We start from the raw sequence: 15,323 nt of genomic DNA, 5'->3' as shown, positions 1-15,323 counted from the left end.
GGCAGCAGACACACTAAAAAGTTCATTTGTTTTCGTGAAGAAGAGAAAGGCAATAACAGGAAATGTTTTATGCGGTGTCGCAACGTCACTGCACTGTCAGTGTAGGTATTTTGAAAAGAGGGATGGGACCCTTATCACAGAGAACACATTTCTCTTTGTTTTTCCTGCTGATAATTATAATAGAGGGGCAATATCAATGGGTAAGTGAATATCAATAATGAAACGATAAATAAAACAGTGTGTTGGCTAACCCATTTGCTAGGTAGCTAGCTAGCACGGTAGCACTAGTTAGATGTTACTGTAGCTTGCTATCAAGTTTACCTCTCAGTGCTCTGAGTCAGACTCACTGTGTTGTTCTGATAAACTTTCTGTTATAGCTCCTTAACGCGCAACAAGGAGGGAAGAGTATAATAAATGTCAAATTTACACTCAGATAGCGTGGATTAAATACTGGGCAAATGGATCATGATATAACGACGCTTAGTTTTAATCATGTGATGTGAGCTCTGTCTGAGATAGCAAGCTAAGCAAATCAGGCTGGCAAACGTAGGCAGCAAATGAGGCACATCTCATCATCCTGCTAAAACCTCCATGTCAAGTTAGACAACGCTAAACAACTCTATAACCATCAACAAGCTACTTGTAGGTTTCTATGATACTAGCTGTTAGTATAATTGAAAGGGTCATTGTTACCCAATTTATAAGTCGACGGTTACATTATCGTAGTTGAAATGTGGTCCACATCTTATCAAATGTCAAAAGTATTTAATACATGTACAGTAGACATCCTGGCATGACTGGTTAGAACAGCAATTCTAATGGTTATTCCAACTGTCCCTAGCAATTTCCATCTGTTTTTGATTATATCACTTCCTCGCGTGACACAGGCAACCGTAATAAAGGAAATTGAGTACTAGGAGTACTGTATAGTAGCTAGTGGAATATCCCGCCGTCTCTTTACACAGGTTAGCTAATGAAATAATTGAGCTTAAGGTTTTGTGATTCTCCGAAGCAGCTTACTCATCAAGCATGTTGCTGGGTGGGGGAGGATGGACACTTGTATAGACCGCAGCGTTAAACTGTGACAAACTACTACTGAATTTGAAATTATGAAATGGATTATGAATTGGATGCCACAAGACAAACGTTTGTCTTGTGGCATCCAATTCATAATCCATTTCATAATCGTGCGATTACTGTGTATTTGTCACTGAAAATTAAGTGGATACAAGTTCTCGAACACCCCAGTTTGTAGACGGCAGTCTAAAGTTTTGCAAAAAGTTAATTATTTTAGACTGAGTGCTTCTGTAATTCAGGAACAAGCAGAGAAGGATGAAACAGTTTGTAGAATCAAACTCCTTTCAGAAGAAAAAAAAAGTGTACAAATGTCTAAATTGGATTTGTACACTTTTTTCCTCGAGGACCTCAACATGAATCATGAACATGATTTAGAGGAAGTGAATGTTTATTCTTAGACAGAACTCAAGGCCCCTTGGGACACATCTCTAACTTTTTTTGTGGAACAAAGAGTAGTCTGAAAACCACCTGGCCTTTTAAAGCAGGCTAACCAAAATCATGAGAGTATCAATTTCCGATTGTCTCCAGAAACCTGAGAATAAACATTGTGAAATGTGTATCCCATCTTTCCAGGACATTTCCTCAGTAGTAGAACTGGTTTTGACTACAGTATCTTGGCTAATAATAAGCACAAACCCGGGTACACCTTAAGGTGGCTAAGAGGGCAATTATGATGTTATTGATTTGATAGCTTGGTGTTAGACCTAATGTAAGTTTTCACCTGATAATATGTCATAATTTGTGATTTGATCAATGCCGTTCTGAAAACGACCTCAAATAGAGATTCTAGCTTTCCCAACCAGTGGTCATACTGTTTTGCGGTCTCCCTCTTAGGTCCAAGCCCAGCACTGTGTGTGGTATGGGGAGTGTGGGGAGTCCGCCAAGGTCCAGGGGAAAAAGTACAACTGCAACTACACTGGCCCGCCGATCCCGCTCCCACAAGAGGACGAGGAACTGCTCAATGTAAGCTCACCGACAACGAGGAGGGCATATATCTGCCATCTCATTTGTAGCGGGGGCCTTTTCTTGAAGTTTGATCCTATTTGTTTGCTTGGCGACATTGTCTTCCACCTTTCACCATAAAGTCAAAGGAAAGATGTGAGTGGTTGTCCTGTTTGTGGGCGTGTAGGAGCTGTGTCCGGGGTATAACTATGGGAACCGGAGTCTGTGCTGTGATGGCCAACAACTCCGCACACTCAAAGGAAGTCTCCAGCTGCCCCTTCAGTTTCTGTCTCGGTACGAAATCCTGCCTTCATGTGTCAGTGCCAACCTCAGCCTGTCTTCCTGTTCTAATCAATAGTTTTCAAGCCTCTGGCCAGGTGTTTACAGTTTTTATAATTGTACCATCTTATGAATACATTTGACAGAATTGGCCTCGTCTAAACAGCCCACTCAGCAAATGCAGATCCGTTTTACGGTCGTTTCTGGTTTAATGGTTGACCGTTGCAATGTCATGGTGTCTTCTGCGCCCCCTGCTCTGTGTGAACTCCATGCAGCTGCCCCGCCTGTTTCTACAACCTGATGAACCTGTTCTGTGAGCTGACTTGCAGCCCCCACCAGGGTGACTTCATCAAGGCCATCAACATCACCCAGGACACAGACCCAGGCGCTGCCAACAAGTCTAACGTGGTGGAAGTGGAGTACTACATCGGAGAGACATTTGCTAACGGTGAGGTCCGTCGGAGTGAGAGGAAGTGTCACACCCCAAGCAATGTTTCGGGTCACCGTCAGCCATCTTTGAATAACCTCTGTTCTATTTGAGAAGCTGCGTGGAGAAGCTCGGCGTGAAATTCAGCAGAAGAACGGTTTAGTCAGTGCTAAGGGGAAGTTGTATGTGTGGAGGTTAAAAATGTATTTTTCAATTTGGCAGCCATGTACAACGCGTGTAAGGACGTCCAAGCCCCGTCGAGCAACGTGAAGGCTCTTTCACTGCTGTGCGGCAAGGACGCCAGCGAATGTACCCCCACAAACTGGATCCAGTACATGTTTGACACCAGCAATGGGCAGAGCCCCTTCGCCATCGACCCCATCTTCTCAGGTAAAAGTCTTGAACATGGCCGCCTCCTATGTGAATAGGAATGCAAAAAGTACAAGTACGTCTTTCAGGTGGAAGACCTGTATGTACCGTGTGTCTTTCAAAAAAAACGACAAACAAACAAAGAGCTTTGTTTTGGGAGTATAGGGTTAACCACCACCCCTGTCCCACTGACTGTGCAGATGTGCCCGTGTCCAACATGACGCCCATGAACAACGCCACGTTCGACTGCGCCCAGGTCCTGGACGACGGCTCGGGTCCCTGCGCCTGCCAGGACTGCAGCGCCGTCTGTGGCCCCACGCCCGTCGCCCCGCCCCTCCCCCCGCCCTGGACCATCCTGGGCATGGACGCCATGGTGGTCATCATGTGGATCTCCTACATGGCCTTCCTCCTCCTCTTTGCCGGGGCCGCGGTCGGCGCCTGGGGCTACAGGTGAGGGAGGGCCTTGAAGGCTTGAGTTTGAGTTTGAGTTTGCTGTTCTAACCATGGCTCCTCTGGCTTTTATTGGTTCAGGAAAAGGACAGTCATGTCAGAGTATGGGCCCATATTGGACAGCAACAACCCTCTGTCCCTGAACAACGAAAGCATCGACCAAGGTACTCCCCCCGCTCAGCAACAAGGCCTTTAAACCGCGGTGTACCCCGAACAGGTCGATGCAGCGGCCCTGACCCCCTAAACGTTCCCCTTTTTTTCCCGCCGTTTCAGTCGACGCGTCGTGCAGCGAGACGCTGGGCGAGCGCTTTGAGAACGCGCTGCGCCTCCTCTTCGCCCGCTGGGGCTCCTTCTGCGTGCGGCAGCCCCTCCTGGTGGTGCTGAGCAGCCTGGTCCTAGTGTCCGCCTGCTCGGGGGGCCTGGCCTACATGCAAATCACCACGGACCCCGTGGAGCTGTGGTCCTCTCCCAGCAGCCAGGCACGCCAGGAGAAGGAGTACTTCGACAGCCACTTTGGACCTTTCTTCCGGGCAGAGCAGATCATCATCACCACCAGCGTCAACGCCACCTTTCTCTACGAGCCCTACTTCCCGGGGCCGGATGTCCCCTTCCAATCCATCCTGGATATTAATGTCCTCCACCAGGTGAGGCAGACGCCCGCCCCAGCGGGGTTGGTGGGGTTTGTAGTTTCTACGTTTGTTTTTTCTGTTCTGAGTAATCTTGAGAAATGGCCAAAGGCTGCAGAAGGCTTCCGTTTCGCATTTAGTGACCAAATGTGTATATATATTTAAAAAAAAAAGAAAAAAAAGTGTATATGGGTGCTTTAAGAAGCTAAGATTTGAGGTGTTGACGAGGTCACGAACAAGGATGCCCTGTGACATTTCTGCTGCCGTCCCAGCTGACTGTGACACCCTCTCCCCATGTCCGGTCAGGTGTTGGACCTGCAGCTGGCCATTGAAGGCCTGGTGGCGTACTACGAGGAGGAGAAGGTCACGCTGAAGGACATCTGCCTGGCGCCCCTGGCCCCTTACAACAACAACTGCACCATCCTCAGCGTCCTCAATTACTTCCAGAACAGTCACGCGCAGCTGGACCGCTTCGTCACTGATGGCTTCTATATCCTCGCTGACTTCCACACCCACTTCCTCTACTGTGTCAGGTGACTATGCCTCTGCTAAGTCCCGCTGCACTCCAGTGCACCTGCTGGCCAGGAAATGACCTGGCTATATGCAGACCAGTCTCTCGTTTCCTCTAACCATTTTTTTTTTTTTTTATCTCTTCTTGAGGTGTTGAGAATAGGGAAATGTCTGCTGAGCATTGCATCTCTCTCTATCTCTCTCTCTCTCTCTCTCTCTCTCTCTCTCTCTCTGTCTGTCTCTCTGTCTCTCTGTGTCTACAAAAGGAAGCTCAGGCATCAATGCCATGTCTTATGTGTGTGAGAGATGTGCCGGTGACACTGTGGTGCCAGTTTGCTGATTGTTGTCCCCGTCTCCTCACCAGTGCTCCAGCCTCCCTGAACGACACCAGCTCCCTCCACGACCCCTGCATGGGCACCTTCGGAGGGCCCATCTTCCCCTGGCTGGCGCTGGGCGGCTATGACGGTTAGTCTCCAAACCAACGTCATGTCAAATGATTCGGGAACACATTTAGTTTTGGGTTGGGGGGGGGGGGGGTGGTGGTGTGTGTATACTGAAACATGAGGTCATCGACTTCCCGCTCCAATGTTTGCGTGGGCAGTCCCGCAGTACACCATCGGAACTCTCTGGAACTGTGTCCGTACAATTCCCTGAGCGTTGCACTCACCGCACGGTTCCTCTCCGTCCCCGTAGCCACCAACTACAACAACGCCACGGCTCTGGTCATCACGTTTCCTGTCAACAACTACCACAACGACACCGTCCGGCTGGGCAAAGCCCTGGCCTGGGAGAAAGAGTGAGCTCCCATCACCCCCCCCCCCCCCCCCACACACACACTGAGCAAGCACGCACCCGCGAACATGCACGGACACGTTCACGCACCCCATGCGCTGTACATGTCGTTGGGGTTGCCGTACCGACCGCGCCCCCCTCTGCCCCCCCCCCCCCCCCCCAGGTTCATCTCCTTCCTGAAGGGGTACGACAACCCCAACCTGACGCTCGCCTTCAACGCCGAGAGGAGCATCGAGGACGAGATCAACCGCGAGAGCGAGAGCGACCTCAGCACGGTGGTGGTCAGCTACGCCATCATGTTTGTCTACATCTCTCTGGCCCTAGGACACATCCACAGCCTGAGAAGACTGCTGGTGAGGCTGCACACACACACACACACCCACACACTCAAGCCGAACCAGTCACTAGGATACAGGAATGTGTGTCGGTCGAGTCCCCGGCCCAACAGTATAGGACTGTATAGGACGAGAGGGTGAGCTATTATTCTGAGGAGTGGGGAGGGCGACAGCTCTTGCTGTGTGTACTTGTACAGCAGCCATTCATAGGGCTAAGCAAGGCGGGTGCCTGCTTCCCCCGAGCCATGCAAATACTTCCCTTCACATCCATCTGCGGAGCTAGAACGAGTCTGACTTCCTTGACAGCTTCCAGGAGTTGGAATACGAGGAAGTAGCCCTCGGCATACTGAGGAACATGTGGGATCATAAAGAACACGTGACCGTTGATCTCGCGCCGTGCTCTCCGCGCCGCACCGTTCACGTCGTCGCTCGGGAGGGAAGCCCGGACGCCTCCCCGGCGTTGACCCTGTGGCTGGTGTGTGTCCTCACCAGGTGGACTCGAAGGTGTCCCTGGGCGTGGCGGGCATCCTGATCGTGCTGAGCTCCGTGGCGTGCTCGCTGGGCATCTTCAGCTACGCCGGCGTGCCCCTCACCCTCATCGTCATCGAGGTCATCCCCTTCCTTGTGCTGGCCGTGGGGGTGGACAACATCTTCATCGTCGTGCAGACCTACCAGGTACCCCTCTCCTGCTGGCCCCCGGCTCCACCCAGGGGCCTGCCACACACACACACACACACAGGGGGATATGCATGCGTGTGCCGACGCTGTGCCGTCATGTTTTTGCGTGTGGCTGTGCAGAGGGACGAGAGGATGCCCCAGGAGGAGCTGGACCAGCAGATCGGCCGTATCCTTGGAGAAGTGGCTCCCAGCATGCTCCTCTCTTCCTTCTCCGAGACGGTGGCCTTCTTCCTGGGTAGGTCTCTCTCTCTCTCTCTCTGCCTCTCCCTCTGTCTCTCTCTGCTTCTGTCTCTGTCTCTCTCTGCTTCTGTCTCTGTCTGTCTCTCTCTCTCTCTCTCTCTGCCTCTCTCTTTCTCTCTGCCTCTCTCTCTCTCTCTGCCTCTCTCTCTCTGCCTCTCTCTCTCTGCCTCTCTCTCTCTGCCTCTCTTGCTCTACCACACACTCAGACGCACATACCCCACACCCAGAGTCTAAAGGGTACGGGTTGAGGTGGTGACTGTGTGCTTGTGGTGTTCAGAGCGCTGACGGAGCGTGTCCCCTCCCCACAGGAGCCCTGTCCACCATGCCGGCGGTGAGGACCTTCTCCTTGTTCGCCGGCCTGGCGGTCTTCATCGACTTCCTGCTCCAGATCAGCTGCTTCGTCAGCCTGCTGGGCCTGGACGCCAGGAGGCAGGCGGTGAGGAGGGGGCTGGGCTGGGGGCTGGAGTCCCTGATGGAGACTTAGAGAGGGTGTGTGAGGGGCTATGCGGGCGGGGTAGGGGTGAGGGATGAGAGTGAGATCCCCCCCCCCCCCCCCCCCCCCTGCTGCTAGTGTCAGTAGACACACAGTCTTGTGTCTGGAGTTTGGGGAAGTGGTCTGAACGGCAGCTCTCGTCTCCTTCCTATAGAACTGTATACGTGCCGTCACGCTCTGCGTTTTGACACGTTCTGCTGTGTCTGCAGGGGAACCGCCTGGACATCCTGTGCTGCGTGAAGCTTCCGGAAGGACAGGAGGAGAAGACTGACGGATTCCTCTACCGCTTCTTCAAGAAGGTCTACGCCCCCTTCCTCATGAAGGAGTGGGTCAGGCCTATTGTGGTGAGCGGCGCACATGCATGCCTATTCTACAACCAGTGTTGGGGGGGTAACGCGTTACGTAATATTATTACTTAAGTGAGTAACAAAGTAATATAACGCGTTACTTTTTGACATTGAGTTATTACAGTTACTTATTTATTTGCTTGCGTTACTTGTCCAAGTTACTGCAGGAATTCAACAAAGGACTTAACACACTATTTTGCTTTCATTGAAGATATTGGGAGAAACATTAAAGTGAAATGCAAACTGTGCCCCAACAAAATATTACCGACTAAAAGTAGTAAAAGTAATATAATAAGTAATAATATTACTTTGTACAGAAAGTCATAATGTAACTTAATCACACTACTCTTACTGAACAATAATAAGTCATAACTAATATATAACTTGAGTTAATTTCCCCAACACTGACTACAACACAGTTCTCCTGGTTAACTCATGGGGTCAACTTCCATAGTCCAGGATTGTGCAGCATTTGAAATTCCCAAATTTGAAATTGAAGTCCCTGTAAAGCAGAACTGAAAATGAGTTGAAACAGACCTACCTAACAGAGTGTTTTTGTGCGTTAATTACTTTGTACCAGCTGAGTAACAGAATGTAGGTTATATAAACCGTCTGTGATCTGACTTAGATAGTTGGCTGTGATGTAGATGGGTTGGGTTTTGCCCCGCCTAAACTAAACCTGAGCTGAAAACACGTGAGAAACTGTTCAACGGTCTAACTCTAAATTTCAGTTCAACAAAGGTTTAGAGCTTTGCACAGGCTTCGCGTAACTCATTTCACATGTTTACAATGTACTGAGAAGCAAATCATGGAAATTACTTTATAGCATCTTTAAGGTTTTATCGTAACGTTATTACAATTTCAAACCCTAACTTGCTGCATTAAACATGTCATGTATTTTTGGAGTTTGTCCATGGAGATTGAACCCCCCCCCCTCCACCCCCTCCAGGTTGCTGTGTTTGTGGGCATGCTGTCCTTCAGCGTTGCTGTCATCAACAAGGTGGAGATCGGCCTGGACCAGAAACTCTCCATGCCTGATGTGAGTTCCTCTTCTCACAAACAAACAAACAAACGAAACAAACAGGGGTTGTGCGTTTCATGCTTCCTTCATAACCCCCCCTCCAACATCTCACATGATGTCTAACCCTGGAACGCCCTACAACTGGGATTCAGGACATCCTAACTCCTCCACCCCCCCCCCCCCCCCTGCTTCCTCCCTCTACCCAGGACTCGTACGTGCTGCAGTACTTTAAGAACATGAGTGAGTACCTGCACACAGGTCCTCCTGTGTACTTTGTGGTGGAGGAGGGCCACGACTACGTGAGCCTGGCAGGACAGAACGCCGTGTGTGGAGGGGTGGGCTGCAACAACGACTCCCTGGTCCAGCAGGTCTACACCGCCTCGCTCATCAGCAACTAGTGAGCACACACACGCACGCACACGCGCACACTCACAAAGTCGCTTCACCTTTGGACCCAGTGTTGAAACACCTACAAACCTCCAAAATGGGTCAGATTAGGTCAAGTGGTTGTCGGTTTGCTCTGATCATCAACTGAACAGTTCCAAGTTCTAACCACTAAATAATATCGCTAACTTCTGACACGTGTGTGTGTGTGTGTGTATATAAAAAGTCCTTAACAGAAGATAACCTCTTCTCTCAGCACGACCATCGGTTTCAACCCGTCCTCGTGGCTGGATGACTACTTTGACTGGGTCAAGCCTCAGTCTAGCTGCTGCAGATATTTCAACTCCTCGGGGGCCTTCTGCAATGCCTCAGGTAAACCATTACCCACAGAGTCAACACAGCCGCTGGGCACGTCCTCACGCCTCACACACAAACCAGCACACCCTGACAGCTGACATTGATAGTAACGCCCAATAATTCGGCTCCAGTAGGCCGTGAGTGGAGATATGTCTTAGGTTTGAGTGAGCCTGCACTTGCGCAAAGCTCTCGAGATGATTCGAACTGTCAGCGCCATAAATAGAAAATGCGGTTTGGGCGATGGCGAAACGCTCCTGACCTCGAGTCATGTCTCTGACGCAAGCGCTTACGAACGCGGCCCGGCGGGCTCGTGGGATTGATTTGCGGTCGGTGAAGCAGGTTGTTGACGTTCCAGTAAACATGTCTGCTGTTCTCCTCGTTAGTGGCGGATCCGTCGTGCGTGCACTGCCGCCCCATGACTCCCGCTGGGAAGATGAGGCCCACTGGAGGCGACTTCATGAGGTTCCTCCCCATGTTCTTGTCAGACAACCCCAATGTCAAGTGTGGAAAAGGGTAACTCTTCCTCCCGAGTCGAGGTCGCATGCGTTTTGAACACTCGTTTCCAGAATCTTCCCCCCCTCCTGGGAAGTCGATAGGAAATGTACATGTAAGATGGACGTGTTTTTTGTTTTCAGAGGCCACGCAGCTTACAGCACAGCAGTGGATCTGCTGGGGAACGATTCTGTGGGGGCGACTTACTTCATGACCTACCACACCATCCTGAAGGACTCCCCGGACTTCATCGATGCCTTGAAGATGGCTCGGGATCTGGCCCAGAACATCACCACGTCCATGGGCCACAAGGTCTTCCCCTACAGGTGAGCCAAACTAACCGCCATACACTGTTCTCCGGTTGGAGTTTGGCTCTGAGTGGGGAAAACTGTAAAAAGCCATACTTGTTTATGTGGATCCATTGGCATGATTGTAGTTGCTTTGCTTGCAACCAGCTGAACTCAAAGTTCGTTGGAGCTGTTCCTCAAAACACAATAAAAGGTGGAAAGGTGAGTCATAGATAAGCATGCATGTGTCATAAATGCAGTTGTTTTGTTTTCCTCCTGAGGGTGTGGTGTCCTTTAAGATAACCTACACACAGCGTACATTTCAACAAGGTGGGGGCGCTGACTCTCTCTCTCTCTCGGTCTCTCTCTCTCCCTCTCTCCCCATGGGTTCTAGCGTGTTCTACGTGTTCTACGAGCAGTACCTGACCATCGCCTACGACACGGCGCTCAACCTGGGCGTGTCGCTGGGGGCCATCTTCGTGGTGTCGGCCGTGCTGCTGGGCCTGGAGCTGTGGTCGGCCGCGCTGGTCAGCCTCACCATCGCCATGATCCTGGTCAACATGTTCGGGGTCATGTGGCTGTGGAGCATCAGCCTGAACGCAGTCTCGCTGGTCAACCTGGTTATGGTGAGCAGAGGAACCTGCTAGAACCGGCCCACAAAGTGTCCAATGGAGAAAATGGATATATATATATGTTTTTTTTTATACATATATGTAACAGAAATACAGATTTCTATACTAGATAGTTCATATTGAAGGCCTGTACAAGCAGTAAAAATTCAGAGTAGAGGAGCAGCAACACATGACCTGCTCCCTGTGTCGTGTGCCAGAGCGTGGGGATCTCGGTGGAGTTCTGCAGCCACATCGTGCGAGCCTTCTCCGTCAGCGTGAGGAGCAGCCGGGTGGAGCGGGCTGAGGAGGCGCTGGCCAACATGGGCAGCTCGGTACGTCCGGGGCCCCGCCCTCACCCCACCCCAGGGCTCGTCCTGGGGCGTGTCTGGGGGGATAAAACCACCCGCAGCAGATGATGCAATACCACTAGGCAACGGGTGGTCCACGTTTAGATCGACAAGCGTTGTGATTGTAAAGAGGAACACATCTGAGTAGTAGAAGGTCTGGTCAGAGGGGGAATCATATGTGCCGGTGTGCTGTCGTTGCCAGGTGTTCAGTGGGATCACGTTGACCAAGTTTGGGGGCATCCTGATCTTGGCCCTGTCCAAGTCCCAGATCTTCCAGATCTTCTACTTCCGCATGTACCTGGCCATGGTGCTGCTGGGAGCCACCCACGGCCTCATCTTCCTCCCCGTCCTGCTCAGCTACGCAGGTCACACACACACACACTTCCAGTCCACTCAGTCACATGGTACCACCTACCTATTGACGTTAACGACTAATACATTTAGAATCTGTAGAATGACTTCATTGAGTTTTGAAGGAAGTGTTTACATAATACTGGATTATTTACTTATAAATAAATGTTCAACTGTGCCCACCGAGCATCAAACGTTTAATGGGGGGTTCAATAGTCAAACTGTCAGTCTTAACCCTTTCCGTCCTCCTGCCAGGCCCCTCTGTGAACAAGGCCAAGGTTTTCGCCGCCAACAAGCGCTTTGCCGGGACGGAGCGGGAGCGCCTGCTCAACTTCTAGAAGCTACTTGGCCCGGAGTGCGAGCAGGACTGTTGATGAACCAGTGCACAGGGAGGGAGTGTGGGTGCGGGCGCGAGCAGTCTGTCATTACCGACACACTCAGCACTGCTGTGCAGGGACGCTACTCAGGAACACAGCAGGCAGCGCCAGACGCCTCGGCCAACCCTTCCTCCTAGAAATATACCAATGTTTTTTGTTTGTGTTGAATTCTTCTTTTTTTACTGCCTTGCAGGGCCATTCTGTCAGTATGTAATGCAGGAGCTCCCCGTAGAGGACAGTGTGAGTATTGCATAGCTTTCCCCTAGCGACACAGGAAGTGATGTGCCTATGTAGTGTAGGAGAACATCATTCAGAGCCCCTGGCAACAGAGGTGGCCTGTCAGATCTATATGCTATTAATTGTTTTGTCTTGGGATTCTTATAAGGGTAACAATTTAAAAAAAAAAAGTCAATGTTTGTTTTTGTATTGTATTAACTGGAATGTGTAGAGATGATGATATATGCAAAGGATTCTCCTTCCTCAAAATGACTCTTTTGTACAACAATTTGATATTATAAAATAATCAGTGATGTATATACGGTACTGAAGACACTGTAATATAACTAATATCAAGCAAATAATGTTAAAGACAATGAACTTTTGGGGGGAAAAGTAATTAACAGTTACTGAAGTGAACATTTCACTGATGGTATCACGACAGCTTTATGTGAAGAGATTGTTGTGTGACAATGTAACCCAGAGCTCATTGTGTATGACCTGAGGAGCCATGGGGCAGCAGCATTCCTATTGTTGCACACTTTACACTAAGCTTCAGTTTATTCATTGTGCTGTCACGAATTTGGTTACAAATATCTGTGGGACCTCAATGTTACTTTGTACTAAGGTTTAGCCTAGTTCATGAAGTAATAGTTACATGACTCTTGATGAAACTAATATATAAAGCTTTGTTGACATTTCTGTGCATTGAAGCTACATAGAATCACAATGTTGTGAAGTAGAAACCCAAGCCTTTGAATCATTTTAACATGTGGAACTTTGTGAGAGAACGGCAGAACCTCTTGGTCACGTCGAGAGGGTTTTTTTTTGTGACATTTGAAATAAAACACCATTACTAACGTGTTCCGTGTCAAAAGACTCACAACGCTGCAAACCATTCAGAAGGTCTTATACAGTATGAACACATCATGATCTCAGGTTGCAGAAACTGTGTGTGCATAAACTTAAGAAACAGATGGGGGTGCCAGAGAGCATTCACAGTGCTGTGACGATCGTGTCTGGGGCTGGTTCTTCTAACTGCGTTGGCGATGACCTACTTTCCATATCTGGAAGGTGGTGCTGGAGGAGGTTCTGCAATATGTCCACACTGCAGGGGGCTGAACTCTTGGTCCTTTCAATATTTGTTTTGACATATTAATGGACTATGGGTCAGCTCTACCACACTGTGCACTAAAGGATTTCTTGGCTAATTGTATCTAAGAACTTTTAAACATAATCAAAATGGATGACTTTAACGCACACACTCGTTCTAGAATCCATTGTACAGAGTAACGATCCAAACCGGAGTTATCCACCTCCGTCTTTCTCCCCGGGAGAGTCCCTCGTTGGCCTTCTGTCCAACCTTGTTGTCATAACCACCACCTCATGATTTATTCATCCATCTCTCTGTTGGCGGACAGCTGATGAGTGATTCAAATATTAATTTCCCTGTGTGTGTCACTGAGGGAGGACTGGAGGGGTATACTGTTATGTAAGCACTCGTGGCTTTACCTCTCTCCGGACCTTCACCTGACCCTGCCCTCTCACGCAATATCGACTGCTGAAGCCAAACTCACTAACCAGCTCATACCTCGCAACAGTTAACACTGCTGTGTGGCTAATGCAACTGGTCATTGTAAAAAAAATATATATCTTAAAACAATGATCCAGATCTGATACCATTGTTGATCAAATCTGTCAGGTATCATCATATTAGGTGAATTCTAATACTTTTGAATGTATTTATTATAGAAGCAATGAAGCCCAACCTGACATCTCCAGTTAGTTCAATTCAAATATTAGGGAAAATGTACATTATTCATTGTAATTATAATAATTGTCAAACAGTAATTACATTACAGTGGCATGCCAGAACTAGTAAAAAACTATACCACACCACAGCAGTTATTTGGAACTGGTTTCCCAAACTTTGCATGACCTCAAACATGACCCAACTAATCATTTTCAATTCAACACCTGTCTATATTTTACTATACCGTAGGTTCTTATCCAATATTAGGATTACACAGCAGAGAAAATCCATACAAGACCTTGCAACAACATGGTAGCTCGCATCCCTTCTGCTTTTCCCCAGTCTTGGGTTTAGCCACAGGTGCAGATTGTATTATCAGACATGCAGATGTGAATAGGAGTCACAGTAAAAACACAGCTGTCTCTCAGGTGCAAGGTCAAAGTAGTTTGGTTGTGCTCTTTCTGGATCTGGTCTGCAGGAAAGTGACCTTGGATTATGAATTCTCAAATAAATATGTGATTTTGTTTTGCACAAAAGGTTTATAATAATATATAAAATTCTTGTTCAGCAGACAATTTTATCCAAAGCACTGTACAGTGTGTGATTTGAACCTGTGACCTCCAGATTCATACTCATGTGGTCTACTACTTAGCTATACCTACCTGCTTACACAGTGTTATGCTTTATAGAAAGAAAACATAATTATATGTGGATGCATTCATAAAGAACTTGTTTACAAAACCTTCAGTTCCATATTGTAGTTCAGTGTAAACAAAATCTAGTCTTCCTCAGAGACTGTTTGTCTCTAAACGAGTGAACTCAAGAGTAGTCAGCAATACATTTTTATGTTGTTTCAGGCTCAAACTTGTCCACAGAGAAGCTGGGACAAGGTAGGATGTCCATGCAACCCACCAAAGCAGGTTATATAAATGTTCCACCAAGCTTACAGTACAAGCAGTGACAGGTACATTTCCGTTGATTGTGTTCCTGCATTAAATACTTAAATACAAAGGTTATTTGGGATTTGAAAACAGTCGATTAGTAATTGTGTTTGCTTTATCTTAGATGTATTTTACTCTGAAGGATATTGTGGTTATAAGAGTGGACAGGTTTTCTGTGAATTCACATATGGGTCACACAACAACAGTACCCACAACTGTTATAATGACGAAAGATCAAGCTTAATAAAAGCGTCCCAAGTTTGAGGGCATAGATAGGACAATACAACCTGTACTCAGACAGGTTTCCAAAGTATATCATCCATCAATGACTCAACCCTCAAACGCTTATATTTGAGTAGTAGACATATTTCCACATATTTCCAGGGCATCCCGCTTAATGTAACCTCATTAACAAGTAAGCAAATAGACACGTTGGCTACTGTTGTCCTTGAGTTCACTTTCAGGGCAGAGCATTAACCGCTTGAGCATTGGGCAGAGTGATTTCAAAGTCCCATCAATAAATAAGTGTATGAGGCACTTATGTCCTTTTTGCGTCACTGGTTTTCTCTTACAGTGGGGTCAGTTGAAGCCAAAATACACTCTTTGGATGGAACAAAAGGG

General features: G+C 48.3%; 1 protein-coding gene across 2 annotated transcripts; it reads left to right on the top strand.

The window, feature by feature from the left end:
* Nucleotides 1-64: 64 nt before the first annotated feature.
* npc1 (Niemann-Pick disease, type C1) lies at nucleotides 65-12,872 on the top strand. Of its 2 annotated transcripts, XM_084707950.1 has the most exons (25): nucleotides 65-200; nucleotides 1,912-2,040; nucleotides 2,207-2,313; nucleotides 2,574-2,746; nucleotides 2,948-3,115; nucleotides 3,295-3,544; nucleotides 3,626-3,708; nucleotides 3,818-4,188; nucleotides 4,477-4,703; nucleotides 5,045-5,145; nucleotides 5,374-5,476; nucleotides 5,636-5,825; nucleotides 6,300-6,482; nucleotides 6,606-6,720; nucleotides 7,034-7,161; nucleotides 7,428-7,562; nucleotides 8,515-8,604; nucleotides 8,793-8,983; nucleotides 9,227-9,342; nucleotides 9,711-9,840; nucleotides 9,963-10,145; nucleotides 10,501-10,732; nucleotides 10,936-11,049; nucleotides 11,267-11,429; nucleotides 11,671-12,872. In XM_084707950.1, the coding sequence occupies exons 1-25, from the start codon at nucleotides 123-125 to the stop codon at nucleotides 11,751-11,753; spliced, it is 3,843 nt and encodes a 1,280-aa protein (XP_084564076.1). In that variant the 5' UTR covers nucleotides 65-122; the 3' UTR covers nucleotides 11,754-12,872. The 2 variants fall into 2 exon arrangements, with proteins under 2 accessions (XP_084564076.1, XP_084564077.1); XM_084707951.1 differs by lacking the exon at nucleotides 10,936-11,049.
* Nucleotides 12,873-15,323: the final 2,451 nt, after the last annotated feature.

Source organism: Hypomesus nipponensis, chromosome 10 (assembly GCF_054491055.1).
Source record: "Hypomesus nipponensis isolate SF chromosome 10, ASM5449105v1, whole genome shotgun sequence".
NCBI classification, from domain to species: Eukaryota; Metazoa; Chordata; class Actinopteri; order Osmeriformes; family Osmeridae; genus Hypomesus; species Hypomesus nipponensis.
The sequence above is the reverse complement of the archived record's forward strand: the minus strand, read 5'-3'. Positions and strand labels throughout refer to the sequence as shown.